The sequence below is a fragment of the Ambystoma mexicanum genome, chromosome 7p (assembly GCF_040938575.1).
Source record: "Ambystoma mexicanum isolate Mex_15411 chromosome 7p, UKY_AmexF1_1, whole genome shotgun sequence".
Lineage (NCBI taxonomy): Eukaryota > Metazoa > Chordata > Amphibia > Caudata > Ambystomatidae > Ambystoma > Ambystoma mexicanum.
The window spans coordinates 923,474,286-923,499,163 of NC_090939.1; the positions used below are offsets into that span (position 1 = coordinate 923,474,286).

The following is a 24,878-nucleotide window of genomic DNA, read 5'->3' on the forward strand; positions in this document are numbered from 1 at the left end:
AAAACACAAACTTACTTATAAACACAGCAAAAAAGGTGTTTTTATGGAAGCACCTTTATAAAAAATTAAAAAAAGTCTCGACACACCTAACAACGTCCCCTACCTTGGTTGAAGTTATTTCCACTCCCTCTCGCGCCCAGTACAAAAAGTCTGCAAAATTGCGATACTTGCAGGGTGGCATGTGCTGGATATGCCCCTTTTGTAGATGACGCCCATAGAAATGGGCCTGTTGAGCCTACGGGATTGGTCATTACATTTTCTAGGTATGGTGTTTACGCACAGAGTGTGATACATAGTGTATTTGTCGACAGACATGCAGAGGGTGCGGTAATGGCTGTATGTTTCACAAACCACAGCGTGCAGGTTTTAGGGGACTTTCGAAATACAGTAACTGAAAGTGAATGGAAAACACTGTCCAGTGGCTGCTCATTTTGGAATCTATCATGTGGATGTGTAGTGCTGTGGAGTAGCTACAATGAAGTGACTGATTTCGCTTTTTGTGTGTGTGACACTTTGGTGACACAAAATCATGCCGATATTATTGTTGTTGATTGTGGAGGGAAATTGCACAGCATGTTATACGAGTTTCAGTGCCCTTTGCGATAAAGGAGGCACTTGCCCAGGTCGTGCGTTTTTTCCGATCTCTTGCATAACTTTCTATAGTATTATGTAGACATCGATGTGGCCGTGTCATTTTCTATTTGGTTTGCAAATAGAGAAAGCGCGGTTCATTGCAAAGAAGTGTATTTGTGTCTTTGTACGACATGTGAAAAGGGCGTACTTCACACATGGGATTATGACGTTTCACAGCACGAACAATTTTCCCCAGCTATAACCTTCATCTTACTATGCATGCCATCCCGATTTCTACAAACCCCATCCAAATTGCCTCGGTACCCTTCTTGAAAGTAGTGAAACATTTTTGTAGTAAGTGTTGCACGCTGACAGTGTTCAAAACACTCTGCAACACCTAAATAAACCTCTTTCTACAGCGACCCCCTTTCCAACCGATTGAACTACAGTGTTTTGCACAGTGTCACGCTTCCCGCCCTGCATCCGTTCATTAGCAATTCCATTGTTCATCTGGAAAAGGTGCTTTCTTTAGTTCCCTTTTTTCCTTTCCCAGTTCATTTCCATTTCTTATGGTCTTCTGACACACCCCACAGAGGGAACAGCAGGAAAGGCCCGGTCCAGAAGGAGCAGGACCTGCATGGATACCATAGGGGACGTGCCCAGAGATGGAAATATTGAGTGTCCCAGGCGCCAGTCATTGTCATGCTCCCGGAAGGACCCTTTCCACACACTTCCAAGTAACTTCCCTCTGTAAAGTAGAGCATTACAGTACATCCACAACACAATGCCCTTTGCCGGGTAAGGGTCTGTAGCGCGCCATATGGTTTGTAAGGATGTTTTAGAGCTCTGCTGCCCTACAGGAGTGCCCCTTTTGTTGCCCGCAGCAGATGTGGCAAATGCTGTACATGCATTTATCCTATGCAATTGTTGGAAGGGCGGGACATTGCCCACTGGTCCCGTGTGCTTTCATTTTAGTTGTCGTCACATGCAGTACAAACACTTCATGCTACGCGTTTACTCTTAGGGGTAGCATTCACGGAGATGCATACATTCTGGAATACAAGAATGTTTACAACAATGCGAAACACAGCTTAATTACGTGGAGGAGGAACGCATTGTTCTGTGTGACCCATGCAGGTACAGTACTTTTCTAAGCACCACTAACATTGTTTGCGCTCTGCATATTGCACTGTTTGCTTACTTGCATTTATATGCACTTGTGTGTGTGTGGGCGAGCTGCACCAACTTTGCCATTTTGCAGACTGACTACAAACTGTCCCACCTGCATGTTTTCTTCAACTGTACGACCTGCAGGCGACCTCTTGACACTTTCCATCACACTGCTCAGTGCAGACATGATGTGTCTGTTTCACGGATCAATGAAAAGGCAAGCAGCACATCAATCAAATGAATGCGCCATTTACCATGCCCACGTTACACTGCAAGTTGCTGTTCCTTGTTTACCAGTGGGTGTCATACAGTCAGCCGTGCTTTAGCCACGCATTGGTAGGTTTGCAGAGCAACCCAAGTAGTCGGCACGAGTACTTGAAATGCGGTAGCCTACTGTATGAATCTGTATGGCTGTTGACAGGGGGGTGTTACCAGCATACAGTGGATGACCTATGCATGGGTATAGGTGTGGAACAGATACACGTGCGCTTCCACAACTACTTAAAAGTGCATTAGAAGATGCAGACATGCGGACACTAATGGAGTCCCACGGATACTTGCAGTGTGCTTGCACATACGCCAACCTGGTGCAGTCTCCCTAGGAAACGTCCATATTGCTCATCTCTAGTCATCTCAGCCAGTACTGTGCGGCACAGATTCACCATGCAATGTTAATACAAAAAGAGAAACTACTGAAACACTCACCAACATTTACCATGTACATCTGTAATTGCTAAGATACACCAACCCTATTCGGAAAAGGAAGTGATAGCACAAATGGATACTTACACCACACAATTTGGCCTTTCCACATGTTTATCATGAGGGCAGTCAAGGAATCAGAAACAAACCATTGTTAATGATACATTATGGTTCCGTTGCTTTACCAACAGCTATATTCTTTACAGAAAACACTATGCTAAAGCAACGTTCTGGTTACAGTGCCCTACTAAAAACCTATGAAATTCACTAACAAAAACACTGTTAAAGGGACGTTATGGTTAAGTTGCACTAGAAAAAACCTATGAAATTCAATGGAATAATGTTGTTAGAGGGACGTTATGGTACAGGTTTATGTGTTTATATATCGCTTTACGCCAAAGCGCTTTACATTATAACAACAAGGATGCAATAAAAAACAGTAGAAGCAAATCAAACCAGTAATACAGTAAGTAAAACAATTTGCCAGTGAAGATAAACGAGGGAGGAGGTGGTGGAGAAGGGGAAGGAAGTGGGAAACAGGAAGGGAAATAGGCTGAGGATGCGAGAGGAGGAGAGGGCACTTAAGAGGAATGGAGCAGGGGGAGAGGGGTAAGAAGAGGAGGTTAAAAGGGAAGAGAGAGGAAGGTGGGGATAGGAGTGTCAGGAAGGGGAGTGGGGAAGAGATTTCAAGGTTCGCCAGTTATGGTAACCTAAGAAACCATAACTCGCGCCACCAGTGTGCACTGCAAGGATTAACCCCCATGGCATCAAAGATGCCATCACAATTCTCATTGATGACATCACTGATGACATCACATGTGTGGCTGCCCCTTTTTTTGTTCACTGACATAAGTAGGCCAGGTGCTTGTCTTCACTACCAGTCAGGTAACAAATCAAAAGGTTCTATCTTTGTGTACGGCACCCTTCTCATATGTTCTTGCACTACTTTCCTCAGGGTTCACTCACATCATATGATACATATACATATGAGGGAGCCCCCGGCTTTTTCTTTTTCTTTGTACTGGGGGGGGCTGGGGGATGTCCCCCGCAACACCTTGCTCACTATACTGTACAGTGGTTCCATGTATTAATGTTGCCACAAAAATATCGCCATACAAAAATATCGGCGAAAAATGGTCGTTTTGCCCCTGTCGCCATATATATTGTCACCCAAATAATATCGCCACGACATTTTCTCAGCGATATTATTTACGGCGACCATATATGTGACGATATTATTACTTGATACCCTATACAGTATAGTGTAGTCTAGTGAGCAGGGTGTTGAGGGGGACACCGCCGCAGCCCCCGGCTTTTTTTTTGTTTGTTGTTCTGGGGGGTGTCCCCTGCAATCCCCGCTCACTGTAGTGAGTGGAGTGTTGTGGAGGACACCCCCCCGGCCCTATACCGACCCCTTCGAAACCCATAAACACATACCACATAAAGTTCAAACTTTTGGTAGTTATACATTTTCGTGGTGTGTGTTTTAGGTCTTTTGGTGGGGTCAGTAATTTTAACTCTGACATTTCGTCCTATTCCATCTCAAGTAGGAGACTTTCCAGGAAATCGTCCTGGCTGACACTGGGAGCGTTCAAGGACACCCAGGTGACCATGCGCTTCCATATTAGGCCCTTAACGCATAGATATCTCCCCTGTGGGTCTCGAAGGGTCTTGACTTTCATGACCAGGATTTGCTCACCCACTAGAATGCCCACCCTGTTTCTTCTCACCCCCGGAGCGAAATACTGGTGTGGGAATTCCCTGCTTCGCATGCCCCTTTTCATCTTGAGCGAGCAGATGAGTCTCCTGCAGAAACACAATAGAGAGGGACATGTCCCTCGGCTTGCCCAACACAGACTTTCTCGTGTTTGGGGAGTTCAGGCCCTGTACCTTTCACGTGCCCATCGCTATGGTGTCCCCCCACATTGGCAGTGCTTTAAGTGGGCCGGGGCCTGCCGGGGCCGGGCCCCGGCAGTCTCCAAAAAGTGGGGCTGAGCCGGGGTCCTGCCGGGGCCCCCCGGCCTCAACACGCCATGGCAGGCCGCATTATCCCGCCGCGGCCGCAGCCGCGACGGGAAATGCGTCCGCCACTTTAACGTCAGGCAAGCTGACAGAAGTGCCAGCCAGGCACAGCGCTGCTGTGCCTGTCTGCCACTTCCGTCAGTCACTGTAACTTTCTCTGATGACCCCTCATCTGAGGGGCCATCAGAGGAAGCTAGAGTCCCTTAGTTTTCCCTCGCCAGGTCACTGACTGACCCTCAGCGAACCCGCGGGCTCCGTGATCTGATCTGCAGATTAGATCACGGAGCCCGCGGGTTCGCAGAGGGTGAAAGACACCTCGGGCTCTGTGATCTCTGCTCTAAGCAGAGATCACTGAGCCCGAGGCGCCTTTCTGCTTTGGCAAGGCTTTATAAAAGATGCCTTCAACTGTGTACGTTTAAGCCATCTTTTATAAACGTAGACATATTTCTATGTTTATAACAGACGGCTTGAATCGTACACAATTCAAGGCATCTTTTATATAGCTTTGTCGACGGACAAAGCCACCTTGGGTTTTGTCCGTCATCAACGCTTTATAAAAGATGGCTACGTTTCAAGCCGTCTTTTATAAACATAGACATATGTTACAAATGTCTATGTTTATAAAAGGCAGCTTGAAAAGTACACAAACCATAGTAAGGTAAGCACACAAGTGTGTGTAACTTACTATAGTTTGTGCACTTACAAGCCACCTTGTATAAACATAGAAATATGTAACATTGCTATGTACATAAAAGAAGGCTTGAAAAATCACAAACCATAGTAGTACGCAAACAAATATATAAATGCTGAAATACATGTATATATTTGTTTGCGCACCTTACTATGATTTGTGCACTTTTAGGCCACGCCCGCAATGGAAGCCACGCCCCCAAACGAGGGCCCCCCCTCAATTTTTTACCCCACTTAAAGCACTGCCCATCGGTATTCGCTACATCACCAGGCATGACCCTGCGAGTGCAAACTTCTGTCCCTCCTTCCTAACTTGTGAACCTGACCCCCTGTAACACACTAAAGTGAATGTCTGACTCACAACCAACATGTTAGAACCTGCCCAAACAGGCTTGAACATGAGCATTTTCTTAACATTAGGGAAATTTGTCAAGGAGAAGAACTCTTATTAATCAGTGAACCCCAGACCTCCCACCCCCACCTCCCACCTCCCCGCTACATTTCAGGTGGAAGCACATCCTGCCCCCCTGACAGCGCAACAATCCCCGGACTCATCTACTCCGCAGGGGCTCATAACCAACTGCTGTCGAGACCCCTATACTCTCAGGTCTTCCTGATCGTACCCCTTAACCACCTCCCCCTACCCACCTTGTGCCATTTTTGCAAGGAGGAAGGCTCTGCTTCCCCATCAGGCCCGCCCTTTGGGTCTCCCCTCCAGGCCCCTCTGGGTGCAACAGAACCCCCGCCTCAGCTATGGACCGCACCAGCCATCGCTTCCCCTGATGGTTGAAGTGAAGGGCAGTGGGAAAACCCCACCGATATGGTATTTCCTTTGTGCGCAGCCACTCAGCGAATAGGTGCAGAGGTTAACGTTTCATTAGGGTCGTTCCTGCCAGTTCTTGGTACAATGAGAGGGACATATTGCGAAAGGTGATAGTGCCGTGGGTCTGGCTGCTGCCATAATGCGTTCCTTCAGTTGGAAAAAATAAATCCCGCAGAACATCCGCAGGCCTCTCCTGGTTTGAGGCATTGCAAGATCTAGTACAGTGTGTTCTGTCTAGTTCAATGTCCTTTTCTGCAGGCAGTTTGTGGATGAACCGAAACAGATCAGCAACAAAGGTTGTTAATTTTTCGTCTCTCACTGCAGCCGAGATTCCACAAATGCAAATGTTGTTCCTGCAGGAGCGATTCTCCCCATCCTCCTGCTTGTCCTCCAAAGCCGTGCAGCATGCTTCTAGGGACTGCAAACGGTTGGAGCATTTTTCCACCACGTAGGATTGCTCACACAGTGTATCCTCCGACTCCCCGTGCTCCCCCTGTGTGACTCTCGTGTCTAGTGCCAGGATCTTATGGGAGAGTTCCTCCCTTCCTTTCTGAACCTCCTTGCAGATTTGGGCACGCAGATCTTGCAGGTCAGATTTCTTAGTCATCTGCATGAACATTGCCGGAAGATGGTCTGTGCTGTGCAGCTAGGCAGTCACCAACTCTGTGTGCTTTTTCCTTGTACACCACCTGCAGCATAGTGGCGGTATCCCCCAGCTTGCCATTATTCTGGACCTTGGCCATAGCAGTGGTCACAGGGCTTCAGGTCTCTGGTTGATTAAGGGTGGCTGTTCGACCCAACACCTCACTTCCAGGTGGGCAGCAGACGGGCAGCTGGTGGGTGCCCCTCCAGGAGGACACAAAGTGCACGGGTGTGAGGTTAACCAGCTCTGCTGGGCATTGGATAGCTATCGAACTGTGACACTTCAGTAACTTCCCTGAAATCAATATAGAACATCCAAGAGTTGTCAGGTTTGGCAACTAAGACAATAGGGGATGACCAGGGGCTTTGTGGTTGTTCAATAATGTCTGCTTCTAACATAGCCTTTACTTCTTCCTGGATGATTTGCTTTTTACTATCAGATTCTGCACAAATACCAATCAGGCTTTCGTATCAACCATGGCACTGAGACAGCCCTTGTTGGCCTTAAATCTCACCTCATTGAAAGGATGGATAAGGGCAAGATCTCTCTCTTGATTATTCTAGACCTCTCCACGGCCTTTGACCTGGTGGACCATTCCATTCTGTCCACCAGGTTAAGAGAGAACGCTTTTTTCTCTGAAGAGGCAATCCAATGGATATCATCTTTTTTGAATGGTAGACAGATCACAGTGGCCAGCGAGTTAGCAGAAGTGGACCCTATGCTTCTATTGTAAGGAGTTCCTCAGGGGGCATGCGTGTCACCTTGTTTTTATAATATCTTTATGATCCCCTTCTTCCAGATGCTGGAGGAGGAGGGGATCATATTTGAGAACTACGCAGATGACACGCAATGTGTCCTACCCATCTCGGGCATTCACCAAAAAGATGAAGCTCTCATAAATAAAATCTATCTTAAAATCCAAAATTGGATGGTCTCCAATGGACTGGCCCTAAACAGCGCCAAAACTGAACTTCTGCTGGTGGCCAGTAAAATGGAAAAATTGGGGGCTAACTTTAAGAGCTTCATTCTAGATAATTATGTAATGGAGATCCTGCATAAGGTCAAGACTCTAAGCGTGTATCTGGATAAACATAGGAATATGAAGGCCCAGGTGAACAATCTTGTCTCATCATCCTCATATTTCTTTAAACTCTTCTGCCATCGTCGTCTGCTGATTTCTGAGAAAAATGCAGAAACACTGGCTAGGGCCATTATTGGCTCAAAATTGAACTATGGTTGTAGCCTATTGCTGGGTACTCCGAAGGCAGAGATTCAACGCCTCCAAGTGATCCAGAATGGGCCGGTGAGAGTGGTGAAGGGCCTAGGCAAAAGGGATCACGTCTCCGAAGCCAGGAGCCTTCACTGGCTACCGATTGGGGCAAGAGTCCTGTTTAGGCTCCTTCTCATCACCCACAAAGGCATCATGGGTGAAATGCCTCTGTATATTAAAGAAGCCATCGTCCTAAAAGACAAGGTGAGGACACTAAGATCTGATAACACCCATACTCTTAAAGTCCCTCAAAGTAACTCTAATAAGGCTAGACAAGGCTTATTTGAAGTAGCAGCTCCCACTGCTTGGAATGCGCTATCGCCTACCCTTAGAACAATAGCTTCAACGGAATTGTTCAAGAAGCAGTTGAAGACCCTGCTCTTTGCATAGACAGCTGCTGTAGCTGCTCTTGCCTATGCCCTGTCATAGTCTGAGTTTGTTCTGTGCTCAATCTGTATGTTTCTCTGTATGTTAGTCCACTCTCATCAGCCTATGGGTACCAGGTGCGCGTTACAAATACAATAACATAACATAACGTTGTATAGGGTTTTTGATGGACTGTAATGATACATCCCTTTCGCTCTTCCTGGTTCAGTTTTAAACATGTCAGGCAACTGCTGTAGAAGGTCCAATAGATCTTGTTTATGATTCTGAGATATCTCAGGGGGGATTAACTGACCAACTTGTCTCTCTTCAGATAACAGGCTTGTTAGCATGACTGATGTATTTCTGTCTAGGTCTTCCTTCCATTCTTTAAGTAGGTTTACATAATAAATATTGGTTTTATTTTCCTGTCAGGCTGGGAGACTATACCATTTTAAGGTCCCATCTGTTCAATAACCTTATATGGTCCATGCTACTTAGAAACCATTGTATTGTCAGGAGAACCAACACGTTTTGGTCTATCAAAAAAGATCTCATTACTGCTTTTTTTATAATAGCATTGTTTCTGATGTTCTTGAGCTCTGGTCGTAATAGTTTGTACTATATTCCTAACTGCAGTCATATGTTCTTTTAATCTCTGGGCAGTTTGTGAAAGTGGAATAGCAGCCCTTCCCTCTCTTCCCAGGTCTCACGTAACATATTCAACAAATCCCTGGGTTCCGTTCCATACAGTAGCTCAAAGGGAGAAACTCCAGTAGATGAACAAGGGTTTTTTCGGGTAGCAAATAGGGCCCATGGTATGATAATATCCCAGGGCTTTGACTAAGTTCTTTAAGATGTGTTTCAGAGTGTTGTTGAATCTTTCAATCAGTCCATCAGTCTGAGGATGATTAATGGAAGTTTGCAAGGATAGCTTTTACTTCAGCCATAAATTTACTCATAAAAGTAGATCCTTGATCTGTCAGAATCTCTTTTGGAAATCCGGTTCAGGAAGAAAATGGAAGTAAAGTTTCATGATCTGCTGAGAATTGTTGATACATAAGGGAAAGGCCGAAGGATAACGGGTTGCATAGTCTAGAATGACTACTATGTACTTATTACCCAGCCTAGATGTTTCTAACGACTCTACTATATCCATCGCAATTCTAGAAAAGGGAACATCAATAACAGGTACAGGTTGTAAAGGAGCGGGAGGGGGCATTTTAGTACCAGTTTCTGACACAGGGGACATGTGTTTCTAAAATTATTTATAACAGCATAAATTCCTGGTCAATAAAATCTGTTGACAATTTCAGCTTAGGTTTTTGCTGTTCCAAAATGACCTCCGGTTAAATGAGCATGTGCCATTTCTAGAACAATATTTGTATGACTTTTAGGAACCATAATTTGAGCCCTAGGATTACCAGAAGGATCAACATTACCCCCATAGAATAATCCAGGTTTTTAGAGGAAAAGAAATGCACCATTCTTTCTTCTCCCTTCTTCCTCACTTGTTACCCGATTAAAGGTTTCAGCCACTAATGAATCATTACGTTGGGCAAAAGCTAAGTCATAAATAATTTCTTATTCTTCATATTCTATGTTAAATGGGACTATTGGGTCAAGGTCTGTTTCCCCAAACCTTGAGTTCCTCTTCCACTTTGATCACAATACTTAACCTTTTCTGGTTTTGGAAAAATAGCCCTCTTCAATATGCCTTGGGTGATACATTCCCCAGCTTTAATGTGGTATGCTTTCTTTCCATTACCCTGCATTAACACTCTAAAATCTCCTCTGTAGTCTGGATCAATAACTCCTAAACGATAGCGCCAGGCCAGTCCTGACTAAGATGCAAGGCATAAGTACCCTTGGGAGGAATAAGAATTAAATCTGTGGGGAGCAAAGCACTCTCAAAGGGTTGAATTAACTCCCTTCTACTGCTTTGTAAATCGAAACCTATCAATTGTTCAGTAGCTATAGTGGGAGTGCAGGCTCTTTTGCTAAGCTTCTCAAATGTAAGGGCTCCCCACTTTTTTCCACCACTGACACCATATGTGAGGGGGTCAGAAATGTAAGGCGGACAACTTTGTAAAGGTGTTTCAACAAATGCCATTTTTATTATATTTAAAGGTTAGATAAACGCCTCACTATCCCTACCCTGACAGGGATTTCCTTGTCTAAAATAAACTAAAGAAAACACTCTAACAAAGGATATCTGTCCCTCACACTTATATAATAAATAAACAAGGAAATATATGGCAGTTCAAAACAATAATGATTAAGCTCGTAATCACAGTCTCTCTTTATAACCTGTGCAAATTCTCCTTACCCAGAGTTAAGTTGAATTCTGCTTCACAGTTCAAGAAAAAGTAAATAAGGAATATCCTGCTTTGCCACAAAGTTCCAACACATCTCTTTGCAATTTCAACTCTTCAACTGAAAGTTCCAATACTCCAGTGATACAGCATATAACTAGAAAATTCTTCCTCGTCTTTGAACAATTATACAGTTCATCTTTCAATCAAAGGACAGCTTCTCACTTCATTAAATATCATCAATAGATGTCTTGATCAGGAGGATTTTGCCACAACTGATAGGTTCAAAAGAAATGCAACTTCTTATATTGCAGTAGCTTTACACAATTCTTCCTTCAACACCTTAGCAACACAAGTTGACTGTGTCAGGACCACTTTATAGCACTTTGCAACTTCCACCTGGTTTACACCCATACCAGGCCTAATCCTTCAAAGGTTTTCCATATGGGTTTACTCGCCTGCCGAACAGCTCTTCACAGGTAATAGTGCTTTTTGTGGATGAAGTAAACAAATAAAAGGTTCACAACAACTTCACATGGTTTATCGGTTTGCAGCTTCAAAACTGTTAAAAACCCTTCAGGGGAAACACGATTCACATTGATGCTCTTCAATACTTTATTACAAGCAATCCTTCTCTGCTTCTGAATATCCTTCTCCAGAAAGGCAGCCTTTTTGGCACTCTTATTTCCCCACTGCACCAGTGACCAAATACTGATAAGGAGAGAGTTTTACTCTATTCCTCTCTTGGCCTTGACAATGTGAGTTTACACAAGCTTTTACCATATATGGGGCAAAATATTAGCAACAGGTTTCACACTTTATATACTTTTCATTAGCCCCTTTTCATTGTTGCCAATATTTGCTGGATTTTTTTTTGCCTTACTCTTGGTCTCTCTTTTATAATTTTAATTATAATTGTTCATTTATAACGCGCTTAATATCGGAGACTAGTTTCTAAGTGCGAGCCCGGGATTCGAACCTGTGTTGCCATGAATTGTCTTGCTTCCAAGACAAATGCGTTGCCTCTGGGTAATGCTTGCAGGTATTATTTCTTAACATTGTCAGCCCATCAGGTTGCTGGCTTTTCCACAGACTCGCATTTGTAAAGGTATAGTCATTTAGTTTTGCTACGTATTGTTTCACTGCTTTTCATGAGTTCGATATTCAGAATAAATCAGATTACTCTTGGAACTGCTTTCACTCACACGCAAGTTCTGCTTCTGCTGTTTTTCAAAGGTTCAAAATTCACAATTGCTTTCTGAGCAACTTTCATTCATACGCAAGTGTTCCTCACTTGCTCAACGCCTGTTTTGCACACACGAGTGGGGAAGGAGTGCTCCCTGGTCACTGTCAACCTGTGAATTCACGGGGTAAGATGTGTGCTACCATTCCTCTCGCCACCTGCAGGACTTCTGTTTCTGTGGCTCCTCGTGACCTGGCAAACCTGTTCTTTTAGTCCACCGCTACCCTGCCACCTTCCACTGCCTTCTGATGCACACCAGCCACCAAAAACAAACCTCAAGGCTCTCGGGTGCATGCCAGCCACCTGAGACAGTCACCCGGGAAGGAAAGCTTCCCTTGCCTTCGCTTTCCGCTGAGCATGCTCTGCAGATTAGATCACCAGGGGGTAAGCTTCCCTCCTGAATGCTTTTTGCCACTTGACATCTGTACTTCAAAATTGAGGAGTACAGACCCTCTCAGGACCGGCAGCTGATATCTGTCACACACAAGTCCCAGCGCCTTCTCTCTCCTCCAGCTTCTTTTTAAACTGCCATCTCTAGCCACACTGCTTCAGCTTCTCCTTCTCCTTCTACAACCTCATGACATGCAGCTGGAGAGGGTTTTTAAGCCTCTCTACCTCTCTCAGGTGTTTGTCATTTACATGAATGACCTGATCACGCCTGCATGACTGTTCCTTAGCCCCCTTCCTCATCACAGTACTTAGGGAATTATGAACTTGAAGTCCCTAATGACAACGTTTTTTTTTTACTTCTGTTGTGTTACAATAGGCCATTAGAATGTTAATGTTAATGTTAAAGGTATTTATATAGCGCATCGTCACCAACGGAGTTGCTCTCCAGGTGCTCAGGCAGATCTGTAAAGAAAGAGGTGGGTTTGGGTTAGTGGGTGAAGAGGGCGTAGGAAAGTGAGAAGGTGGTGTCCTGTTGGCAGCTTCAGTTCGGTTTTCACCGTGCGCTGAGCTTTGGTGTGAATATAGGATCGAAGCGAGACCTTGTGTTGTGATCTATGCGTTGGTTGTTTGTTGTTGCGGTGTGGTGAAGTGCATGCAGTTTGCTGTGAGAGAAGTGGTTGTGTGGGGTTTTGTGTGAATTAAGTATGTAGAAATTTGAGGTTTGGTTAGTGGGTTATATCTCTCTTGATCCTTGTTGTTTTGTTGTATGTATCCAGTTGTCATACTGGGTAGGTATATTCTTTCATTTTCTTTCCTGACTCTCTAGTTTCTAGGGTGATGGCATGGATGGTTCCTAGCTAAGTTGTTGGAGCTTAGTACACCCAGTTCGGCGAGCATTATCCCCTAGTTCGATAGTGGTGTTATATTATCATTCTCCTGCTCCTTCCTATCTATTTACTGTCATAGGTCGATTGGGTAGGTATATTCTTTCTCTTCCCTTTCCTGACTGTCTAGTTTCTAGGGAAATGGTGCGGTTGGGCCCCAGATAAGTTATTGAGCTTAGTACACCTGGGTGGGCGAGAATTATCCCTACTTAGATAGTGGTATTATTTTATCATTCCCCACTCCTTCCTATCTATTTACTGTCGGTGGTCCCTTGCTGCCTGTGATTACAATGAGGGCCACTGTGTTATTGCTAGGTCATACCTTGCCTTCCTTCCCGATTGATCTGTGGATGTTCTTTGGTAGGATTGTATGTGGTTTATCTTTCAATGGATCAGTGGATATGTTGTAGATTCGTATATCCTTACTTCAAAGGTCGAAATCTTAGGGAATAGGGGATAGGTTCCTCTGTTAGCCTAGTTCCATTGTGTATGCCCCTATGGGCATTCTTTCTATTTATGGGGGGAAGAGCCAGGACTTGAGGAGTTTCCAGATTTTTAGGTGATCTCTTGTGTTCCGTATTTTCTTTGGTAGTTTGTTCCAGATTTTTGGTGCAAGGTGAGAGAAAGAGGATCCTCCGATTTTTCTCTTGATGTACGATTTGGGTTCCAAGTGGATGTCGCTACTGGATCTGATTGGCATTGTAGTGTAATGTATGTTTATTTTTCTTCTAAGGAACGCTGCACCTTGGTCGTGGATTGCTCTGTGCATTATGCACATTGATTTGAACTTGATCCGCTGTTTGATGGGTAGCCATTGTAGTATTTTCAGCGCTAGTGTGAATTGTTCTCTTCGAGGTAGTTGAAGGAGCAGTCTGGCCGCAGCATTTTGTATGCGTTAGAGTTTATTTAGGAATCATTCAGGCATGCCCAGATATGAGCTATTTGCAAAGTCGAATCTGGACATGATGAAGGCGATGACAGTAGTTGTTTTGTTGGTGAAGGAGAGGAATGGTAGGATCCTTTTAGCCACTCGCAGGAGGAAGAAGCATTTCTCGATTAGGGTGTTACTTGTGGCTCTAGAGTGAGTTTGTTGTCCATCAGGACTCCCAGGTTTTTTTTACAATCGATGATGGGGCTGAGGTTTCACCAAGTTCTGTTGGCCATGGGATGTAGAGGTTGTTTTCTCCATTTTTTGTGATGATCATTATTTCTGTTTTGCCTGGTTTGCATTTGAGGTAGTTTAAGTTCATCCAGTTGTATATTTCATGAAGGCAGTTCTCTAGTGTTGAGTTTTCTTCTTGTGAATCTTGTATTTTATAGACTATTTGTGTGTCATCAGCATAGTTGTAACAGGTCAGTCCATAGCTTTCGATGATTTTAATTAGTTGAGACAGGTAGATGTTGAATAGTAGTGGCGAGAAGGATGATCCTTGTGGGACTCCACATGACGATTGTCTTGGGCTTGATTTGAAAGGTTTCATCCATATTGTTTCTGTTCTGTTTGTTAGGAAGGATCTGATCCATAGTAAGGCGTTGTCGATGATTCCGAATTCTTCCTTCTCCTAATGAGGATGTTGTGGTTGACTGTGTCGAAAGCCACGGAGATGTCTAAAATCATCAGAGCAGTATCAGAGCGGTGCTGTTGTTTGAGTGTGCGTTTGCCTTTAGATCATCCCAGATTGAGATAAGTTCTGTTTCTGTTCCTCTCATTGGTCTGAAGCCTACTTGTGTCTGGTTTAATAGGCAGTGTTCTTCTATGAATTCTTTGGTTGTTCTGTATATGTGTGTTTCCAGGAATTTAGCTGGGTAGGGAATGTTGGAGATGGGTCTGTAATTAGAGAGGTCCTCTACATTTTCTGCTGTATCCTTGAGGAGTGGTTTTATGTATGCTGATTTGAAGGATTGTGGTACTCTCCCTGTTGAGATCGATTGGTTGACGACGTTCCTGTAATATTCCATTGGCGTTTCTTGTGAGAGGATTGATTTATAGATGTCCAGGAGGGGGGGGGGGGGGCAGGGATGCACTGGTAGCCTGATTTGTTGCTTTGATGAAAGTCTCCACTGATATGTGCGGGAAATTTTGAAGTTTGTTTCTTGTATCAGTGGGTGTCTTCGCTGTTGTGGTTGCATGGTCAGTATTGTATTGTCTGTTGGATGGTCATGAATTTATTTTTGAAGTGGTCTGCAAGATCACGCCATAGTGTCTTCATTGGAATTGGAGCGTTGTTGCAGCCGGGTGGGTTTTTTATTTCGTTCATGATTTTAAATAGTTCTTTTTGGGTGTTTGGTGCTTTGAGGATTCTGTTGTTGTAGTATTTCCTTTTTACTTTTTGTATTTCCTTTTTATATGAACGGGTATGTTGTTGAAGTTTGAATTTTTTTACGCAGTCTTTATTGATCCTCCATTCTAGTGCTGGTTTTCATTTTTTCCTTTTCATGGCGCCTAGTAGTCGGGTGAACGTTTTTGCCATTGCTGTTTTGTGGGATGGATTGAAAGGTTTTTCTTCGGTGATCTCGTCAATTGTTGTGATGATGCAGTTGTTAAGTATATCTATTTTAGTGTCTAGGTCAGCTTCATCCATAGTTGTTGCTTCTGGTTTGGTGATCTCCAGTAGTTCCGTTGAGTTGGAGTTTTTTGTGGTTCTTCAGTTTCTTTTCATGATGATCGGTAGTTTTTCCTGTTTCTTGATTATTGGGGATGGCACTGTGATTACAAAGGGGATGATGAGGTGGTTGCTCCAGAGGATCTGAATCCGTGGCACTGTGGTAATTAGTTTTCTGTGTTGAAGATTGTGTCCAGTGTGTGTTGTGCCCTGTGGGTTGCTCCTTTGACCAGCTGATGTAGTTTCATTCTTGTTAGTTGGCTGGCAAGAGATTTTTGTGAGGTTGTGGTTTCTTCATCAAACCAGATGTTGAAGTCTTCGAGGATAATCAGATGGTTATGCTCGATAGCTAGGTTGGTGATTGCTTCTATGAAGGTGTCTGCGAAGGCTGCATCATATGCTGGTGGTCTGTATAACAGTATACATTTTAGGTTTGTTCTGGGATTTGTTGATAGACATATGATTAGGGATTCACATTTGTTTATGTTTAATGGGTCTTCCTTCCTTGTGTATAATTGCCAGTACAACACCTCTTTTTGTTTTCCTGTTTACTTGGATGCACTTGAAGGTGTCGGGCAGGCAGTTATTGAGGGTGATTGTGATGCTGGAAATGCATCAGAGGGACTGGGCCTCTGAATCCTTGTCCTTTACTGATTTTTATCGTGTGTTCTGTCATGTTTTCTGCCCAGGAGTCCATGTGGGACTCCTGGCAGTGCAGCTCTCTCTTTTGGTTTGGTGAACAGACCCATGGGATACCCTTATGGCACCCATGGGTAGGGGTACAACCCCGTGCCCCTAGTGTATGTTTTTGGGCACCTGTGGGTGGCCCACAGAGCAGGGTATGGGCTGGTGGCAGCTCCATGCTGAATTTGACAGGTGCTCTGGGTGTCCTCCATTTTGGGATACCCAGGCCCTGCCATTGGGATCAGTTGATTCCTGATAGGAAACAAGATGGCCCCTGTGGCCTCTTGCTTTCTATTGCCTGTTACCTTGTTTCCCAAAGTCCTGGGAAGCCCTGACTCTGTCCCTTCCCCCTGACTGGCTGTTGGGTGGAAGTTCCATATATGGTGTTGTTGTGAAGGCCCAGCTAGACTGACTGGAGCCTTCCCAGTGACTGTATGTTGTGGGTACCTCCTGTGGGTGGACCTGGGTGAATGGAGTGTGTGACCAATATACACTCCTTGTTGTGGTTGTCTGGTTTCTGGCATGAGAGACAAAGACTGAGACAGCCCTGCCCGAAACTGGCCTGAATGCAGTGTGTAGTGTTGAATGGCTGGGTACTTGTCCCAATCCACATTCCTTGTTGTGAGTGTCTGAAAGGGATGAGTGTGGCCTGAATGCACTGTGTGCCTGATTGGCTGACTGACTGCATGAATGCCCTTCTGTATGATTGGCTGCTGGGTGTGTGCCAGCAGTGTGGATGAGAGACAGAATAGTATATCTGGGGACCTCTCACCACTGGTAATTGTTCAGAACCGTTCAGAAGCTGAGTCTCCACTCTAAGAGTAACTGGAACTGCTGATCCTCGACGTCCAGCTGGAAGAAGAAGACTTGCTGTTGCATTTGCTTCGACCGATCCGAAGGCTGCCGAAATCGTAGAAGACTGACCCGAGAGAGGACCTGGTAAGGCGCCCTCTTCCCGTGCTCCGAGGGACCATCGAGCACCGCTCCATCTTCGCCGAAGCGCCCTGGAAGACAGACCCTCGAAAGGCTGCCGACCCGAGACGGGACCGCCGAGGAGATCGAAGTGAAGCACCCGGACATCGCCGCCGTCGAAGTCCATTGCCGTCGACCAGGGTTCGCAGGTTTGTGTAACCGCTGGAGGCCCGTCGAAGTTGTGTTGCCCAGCCGTGGGAACCACTTGACGCCGTGCCGCCGTCGACCGGAGCCGTCCGCTCCTTTGCCTAAGAACATTCGAATCGAAGGACTCCCTCGTCCGCACCGTCGACCGCTTTATCCTGCCGGAGAAAGTCGAGAACGACCAACGCGCTGAGGAGAAACCTGCCGGTGGGTTTCCCGCCACCTGAAGACCACAAAGACTCGAACGACTCGACGCCCTTGCTGGGCCTCCGTCTCCACAATCTTTGCGGTCCAGAACTATTGTCACCGAGGTGCCCCGCACGCCTCTGCCTTGCAGGACGCCGACGCTCCGACGCCGACGAGCACCGCTCGGACGAAGCTGCCGCCTCATCGACGCCGTTCTACCCTGTTTGTCGACGGGCGTTCGACGCCCCGTGTCTCCCGCTTGAAAGGGAAGGCATTCAAGAAGGGCCGTCGATTCCCCGTCGCCGAACACGGAGTTCCTCGACGCTTCTCGACGCCTCTCGACGATCCGTGACTCCCGCTTGAAAGGGGGTCGCTCAAGAAGGATCTGTGGACGCCTCTTCGAAGAACTCGACTCCACCAGGTACATTGGGGGGGTAAAAACATTATAGGAGGGAATAAGACTTGCAGAACAATATATGGACTGGGCTTGTGCTATATCTTTATTTTACAGGTTGCCCAGGTGGGGGGATCTCCACTCAGAACTGTGTCTAGTGGTAGGGGCCAGTATTCTGCCTATTGCTCAACCATCTTATTTTCTCTCCTCTCTATTGCTGGTTTCACTCTATTGGTCTGTGTGACATTGTTACAGTATTGTTGATGCACTTTAATGAGATCTAATACCAAGGGTGGTACCACTTTAGAATTGTATATATTTGCCATTGTTGATTTTCCTAAGTACAAAGTGAGTTATTATGATAAGTGTACATAACCTTGAATATTGATTATATAAAGACTGTGTTCTAACCAATACAGTGTGTGGACATTCCTTTGTGGGGGCTTGGGGACTACACTGTACTTAAGAACCAGCCTGCATCACCTCCTGATAAGCTAGGACTTGATTGCTCGTCCATTGCTACCGTAATAGAGAATCTTGGCTGGGGTCTTCTGTGCCTCTCTTCTACCATATAGAGAGCAGAAGTACAGACACCCCCCACCAGTCTTCTCTTCACAGTGATCTTGTAGTTGTCATCTAGCCATGTTTCGGTTACGAAAAGGATGCTGATGCCTCTGTCGCTTAGGAGGTCATAGATTTTGGTGGCATGTTTGGACATTTATCTTGTGTTAATTGGATTGCAGTGGATCTATTTGGTGTGATTTGGTTTATTTGAGTGGTGCTTTAGGGAAATTTGAACAAAGAGGTTTCCCATTACTTCTGACCTGCTCCTTCTTTCATGTGATCCTCCCGCAGATACCCACCCCCAGGGTCGGGATCAGAAAGTGTCTGCCTTTTCCTGGCCACATGAGAAGAGTCCCAGGCCAGGTTCTCTGGGGAAATCATTTTTGATTCCTCACAGTACGCACCCCCAACAAAAGGGTAATAGCTATTCGCACCCGGGGGTTCGCCAGTGGTGCAAAAAGTGTATTATATTTTTTACGAAAGATGGGCTCTGCGCTTATTGCTCAAGCCCAATCTCCCGTAAAATAATACCTGATGGCCACCGCCATGAGAAAAGGGACTTAGTCCCTTTTCTATTCCCATGGCGGCGGTTGCGGGTGGGAGGAGCACTGGGACCGGAGCACAAAGCTCTGGTCCAGCAAGTAAGTGGGGATGGAAGGGGTGGAGAAAGGGGGCAGGATGTATTTGGGGAAGGGGGAGGGTGGTGACATAGGGAGGCAACAGGAAGACAGCGTAGTCATTTTTAAGCCAACTCTCACCAATGAATAGCAGATCTTTGTTAGGTGAAATTATAAAGTCATAAAGCTTGAGAGGATTGGCAATAGCACATTATCAGATGGCATTCAAGAACAACTGCGAAAGAGGGTGGTGTGAGAAAGAGGGTTAATGTTTGACCAGTAACTTATTAAGGCGAGGGAGGGTGTGCTTCCCTCACGTGTCTTTTTTGTAGAAGATGATCATGGGAAGGTGGAAAGAACAGGGATAGATTAAGCTAAGAAACACATAATAAGTTAAACAGATATAAGAGAGAATGCAAAAACATAAAGAATGGAGGGGGAGCCCAGCTCATAACATAAGCACTAAGAAGTCACTCTTTGAAGGATGTCTGACAAAGGATGCCCACTGGATGAGTTCAATTAGAATGAAGTGACACATGATAAGCCACATGGATCCCCCTTGAACAATTATCATGCCAAGGATGTGGATGTAGGCGGGACTAGCCTGGTGAGGACACTGTCTTGGAAGTAGCAGGTAGGAGTGTGTCCCAGGGCCAAGTTGCAGTGGAGGGCTCTGGTTGCAATGTGCAGCAGCTTTCAGAGTTTGTGTGCATTCACAGAGAAGTGGAAATATGCATAGGTCATAACATGGTCTGTCTTAGAAAATGGATTGTCTTCCGGCTTGCTTTCTGTTTACAATCTGTGTAAAAGGTCAATTGCGTGTGTAAATAACCTCATATGTTCAACGCACAAGTGAGTTTCAGAGCTGTAGTGTTTGCTCTTGAAATCTGTTTTTTCAGTCGCCTACTGTGCATTCTATACTAGTTGCTCTTCCATACAACTGTGGCTCATGGTGGATTATTTTCAACAGACACACGCCTTCACCCTCACAGACCTTCAGACAAACTTTATAGATAATATTTCAGAGTCAACACCTTCACCGAGCCAGAGGCAGGGGGGGCACTGGCAACGGCTTGATACCTGGACGCAGGCATGTGAGGAGCAGCAGTGAGAGTGGTGGGAAAGGGGTAGCTGGCACTAGCAACATCCATTCATATAGCCAGTTTCTGCAGGTGGAGGTCGAAGATTAAGCAAACAAAGAGAAGCAGACTGGAGGGAGATAGCCCCTGCTAAACACACAGAGCCTCATTACAAGTGTCATGCTAATTCCATTGGAATTACCAACAAAGTTGACTACCAAACTGCCTCTCTGTCAGGCAGATTTACTGCTGGATTGTGAGTGATGATACGGCAGAGTTAGTCCCTATTATGAAGTCGTTAGAGAATACTTCCTCCAGCTTTTTGCCTTAAAGTAGTTGATTTACCTCCAGCACTTGTCTCATAGTTTGGCAATGAGGTCAAGGTTTTCGTAATTCTGTTACTGCCCAAAAGGCTGGTGGTAATGGCAGATGTTTACTGCACGGTCAAACTCGTAATGAGGCTTATTATGTAGAACAAGTAATTATATGGCTAAGTAGAAAGGTTATTCCATTGTACCCGATTCTATAAAGAAGTGTATATTTAATGTTTAAGAACAATATTGATTGATTCCTTTACTTATAACATATATAGAGTATACACTAACTCGGATTGTCCTGTTTTGTTTCTGTGTCTCCCTCTCTAGGATGTAAAGAGCATTTTGAGCAGGTAAGGGTCTTGCATCACCATATCAGATGAAGGAACAGTGCAGAAACTCTTAGTTCGAACACATACTTCTTTAATAAGACCCACATTGCCAAATTACAACAAGAGAGGAGACCATTCCATAATTCTAAGAAGGCCTCTTTTGTCTATATGTTATTCATAGTGAGATCTCATTTCATAGCAGTGCCTGTCGAGGGCCTCTAAACATGCCTAACTTTACTAAAGGAACACTGTTCATAACTAAATTATATCCCTGAGATGTAAAGTTGTCCTTTGTCAGTTGTAATTCATCCAGGCCGATTTTAGCTTTGCATTCTGGTACTTGATTTTCTATTACAAATATCAAACTACAAAGAAGAAACGGCTGGCAAAGCTATTCTTACATGACGCCGACATTTTGAGATATGTCGCTGTCACCTTGTAATCCCTGAGACCTTATGCATCAACATCTCCATTTACACGCCTTGACCATAAAAACATGATCTACTATGATACTCACCTCCTTTCCCCGTGTCCCCCATGCTTCAATCTCCACTTTTAAAGAGTTACAATGTTCTTGCACAGACTCAGACGTCAATGTTTGGATGCATATTCCTGGTGCAGCCATTTCATTTAATTCCAGCAATTCCCTCTTCTATCGCATTGTTAACCTGTCTGCAGCCACTGCTTAACCGAAAGTTGCTTCCTCGTCCTTGTAAGCTCTATAAAATGTGTTTGTCATAACGTTGGTATGTGAGGGTAACCTAGAACTGCCTAGAAGCACCCGCAAAATGAGTCTGGAACAGGTTAAACAGGACTACTCAGCTTTCTTAACTCACCTATGGTAGATGTGATTGAGTACTCAGGGAGAAACGTTTTGGAAGCTTTGTGGGACGGTGCCAGATGCACGGCAACACAATTATCATCACATGTAATAAAGATCATTGCCCAGCCAGAGGTATTTACTTTTGTAAAACATTAGCGTTTCATTGAAATAAACGAATGCTACCTCCGAATCATGCCCCTGTGGTCAGACTTTCAAGGCCAATATAGAAGATTGATACCCTTGTAGTAGTAATTATCGGTGTCCAGTGTTGATTGATGTGGCACCTCCTATTTGGTGCAGAGAGATCTGAAAGACAAAGAGCGCAGGGATGACAAAGTTGAAGCAAAGGAAACTATGACAAATTGACCCCATGATCATTGTCACATGGACCTGTGAAGGACATGCCCAGGTCCCTGAAAACAGCTGTTGGACTTAAAGTTATATCTGCAGGTCAAGTAACCCAGCCTATTGTGAAAACAAAAAAAATTCCAGGAACTATGCGCCTCATTCCGAGTCTGGCAGTAGCCGTGCCGGTAAACCGGCAGGCTGCTGCCAGACTCGTGCATTTTTCCGGCGCCTGACTGCAGGGAATGACCAGGGGATTACGACCCTGGTGTTCCTGGAAGGCAGGCGTGAAAAAATGTTAATCCCAATTCCCATTTGAGTCCCATATGACTCAATGGGGATGAGGGAAGCACCGGCACCGTTAATAACGGTGCTAGTACTTCCGTGAAAGTCTGCAGACGGCATCTGCCCGCAGACTCAGAGTTTGCCGGTCCGTTAACAACAGTGCCGGTAGGCTTACCGGCACCGTTGTTACCGGACCGGCACACTCGTAATGAGGCCCTATATCTCACAGAATGCCCCTCTTTAGAAGGAAGGCTACAGGGAAACCCTAAACTGGTCCCCCAAGCTAGGAAGGGTTTTGGAGAACATTCGTCAGGCCCAAGATACCTTGACTCTGTTCCCAATCCCACCAGGAAAGAACTACTTCTCTCATAATCCCTCTTCCTTGCATATGGAAAACCCAGATGGGATTTAGGAATTAGGGATGGAAGAATATTGGGAGGGCCTTGGTATCTCTCAGAAGTGCTTTATACACCCCCCAAAGACAATCATGAAGATCTAGCATCCTTCTCCTATTTAATACCTGGTGCGACAGAGAGGCGGATGTCTCTATTTTCTGAAGCACTCAGCTTCAAAGAAGATGATTTGCTGACCCCCACAATAAAGAGGGTTGTGGAGAAAGCTAAACTCGTGTCTTCCACGCAGCTATAGCCATGGGAGAGCGTCCCCTGTAGACACTCCCTCCGTTGGAAACAAAGCAAGCAACACCACTTTTTGTATACTGTATTGGACATGTTTTTCAACCTCCCCATCCCTCAATAGGAGTCCACAGAACACTCACTGACGTGCTGACAGCAGACAACAACCAACATGAAGCCCAGATGGTGGAGTCCTCCACCAAGAGGCAGGGAGAGAGAGAGCAGCAGCTGAAACCTCACCACCAGAAGAAAAAAAACAGAAAAGTGATTCAGAGTGGTGGCTGGACTATTTAAAGTCTTCCCTAGTGGACAAGGCATCCCTGCCATACTCAGGCAGATCACGTGACCTTTCCAGCCACTCAGAGGGCCACTATATAAGAGTCAGCCAAGGTCTGCCTCTAATTACTCTCTACATTCTGAGCTAGGTCAGCTCAATGTTGAGGATGAGTGGTCTCTTGTGCCTGTCCTCTATTGGTTACGGATATGGTCTAATCCTGCAGCAGTTTTAACTCAATTTATTATTCTGAACATTCTACCTAAAACCTTTTTTTTATGATTCCATGGTTAAAACATGGAAATAAGTGTTTACCAAAAATGAATGCTCTCTCATATTTTGTTTCACCATCCACGTAATATGTATAATTATCTTAAATCATGCCTGAAAATCAGCAGCGAGAGCAAGGAACTCCTAAAACCTTTTAATCGCAGATTTACTTTTCTGAAAGCTAATACGATACATTTTCAGAACGGTGCCTTGTGACAAGGGCCCTTTTTAACTGCATTCCATTAAGTGCAGTATGGCCAGGCTCTTTAGTCAAACAACATTGTCTACTTTGCTCTGCACCAAGTGAATATTTGTTACATTTAATATGTTTTTGTCCAGCTTACTTGCATGTCAGAAAAAAACAATGTCGATGGTATTAAGAGGTACTGGATTTTTACAGTGTCGACCAGCTCTATCGTTTTTACTAAGTGTTAATACTTGTTTTATTGGATGAGCTTTACCTTTGTACCTTTGACAAACGTTAAATATTATAAAGAAGTATTTGTCATTACAATTGTGTTAATTATAATTGCTTTGCCTTTCATATTTGTATTGTAATATGTATGCATGTTAATTGCACTGTATCTGTTTTATGGAATTTTATTGTCAGCATTAAACAATATTTGATGATGTGATATAAGGGTCAGCTCCCAGGAGAGAAGTGAGTGAGACCTCACGAGTACCGAATTGACAATTTGTAGTGGAGGAGTCCCAGAGGCCTGTCGAGGGAGGTGCAGGCAGCTTATAAGACCTAGAGAGCAAAAGAGCAGGCAGACTATAAGACCTAAAAAAAGAGACAAGATGACGACCAACAGAGGAGAGATGGGGCGAGTGAAAAGGAGAGGAGATACAGGCAGAGCGATAGAGAGGAGAGTCGAAGTGGAAGAGAGGCATTCTGATTCATGGTGGCCCAAGGAAAGAAGATACGTGGAAGAAAGGAGAGGTGATACTGGAAGAGTGAAGGAGAGAAAAGGTATAGAGGAAGAGACAGGAGGATGTGATAATGGCACTGGGGAAAAGGTGAAGAGGAGAAGAGGAGATGAAAACAGTGGAGCATAGAGAAGGTAGTGAAAAATAGGAGGAGAGGAGGAAAACTCCTGCCAGGAGCAGGAGGCTAGATCAGAGGAGCTCACCCTAAAGCGAGTACGAGGTGAGCAGGGCACCTTATCCCCAGACAGGAGTGACTTATGTAGGAAGGCCTATCAACAGGCAGATATGGTGTTCTTGGGAATGACCACAGAGGTGAAAGGAAGGTTGTGGCAATGGAAG

General features: G+C 44.9%; 1 protein-coding gene across 2 annotated transcripts in view; it reads left to right on the top strand.

Moving 5' to 3' along the window:
• LOC138525590 (E3 ubiquitin-protein ligase TRIM39-like) overlaps positions 1–24,878 on the top strand; it is a 301,399-nt gene that overhangs the window by 189,230 nt on the left and 87,291 nt on the right. For both annotated transcript variants that reach the window (XM_069635632.1, XM_069635631.1), the window contains one exon: positions 20,976–20,998. In XM_069635632.1, coding sequence (XP_069491733.1) covers positions 20,976–20,998 — 23 coding nt within the window. The remainder of the gene's footprint in view (positions 1–20,975; positions 20,999–24,878) is intronic.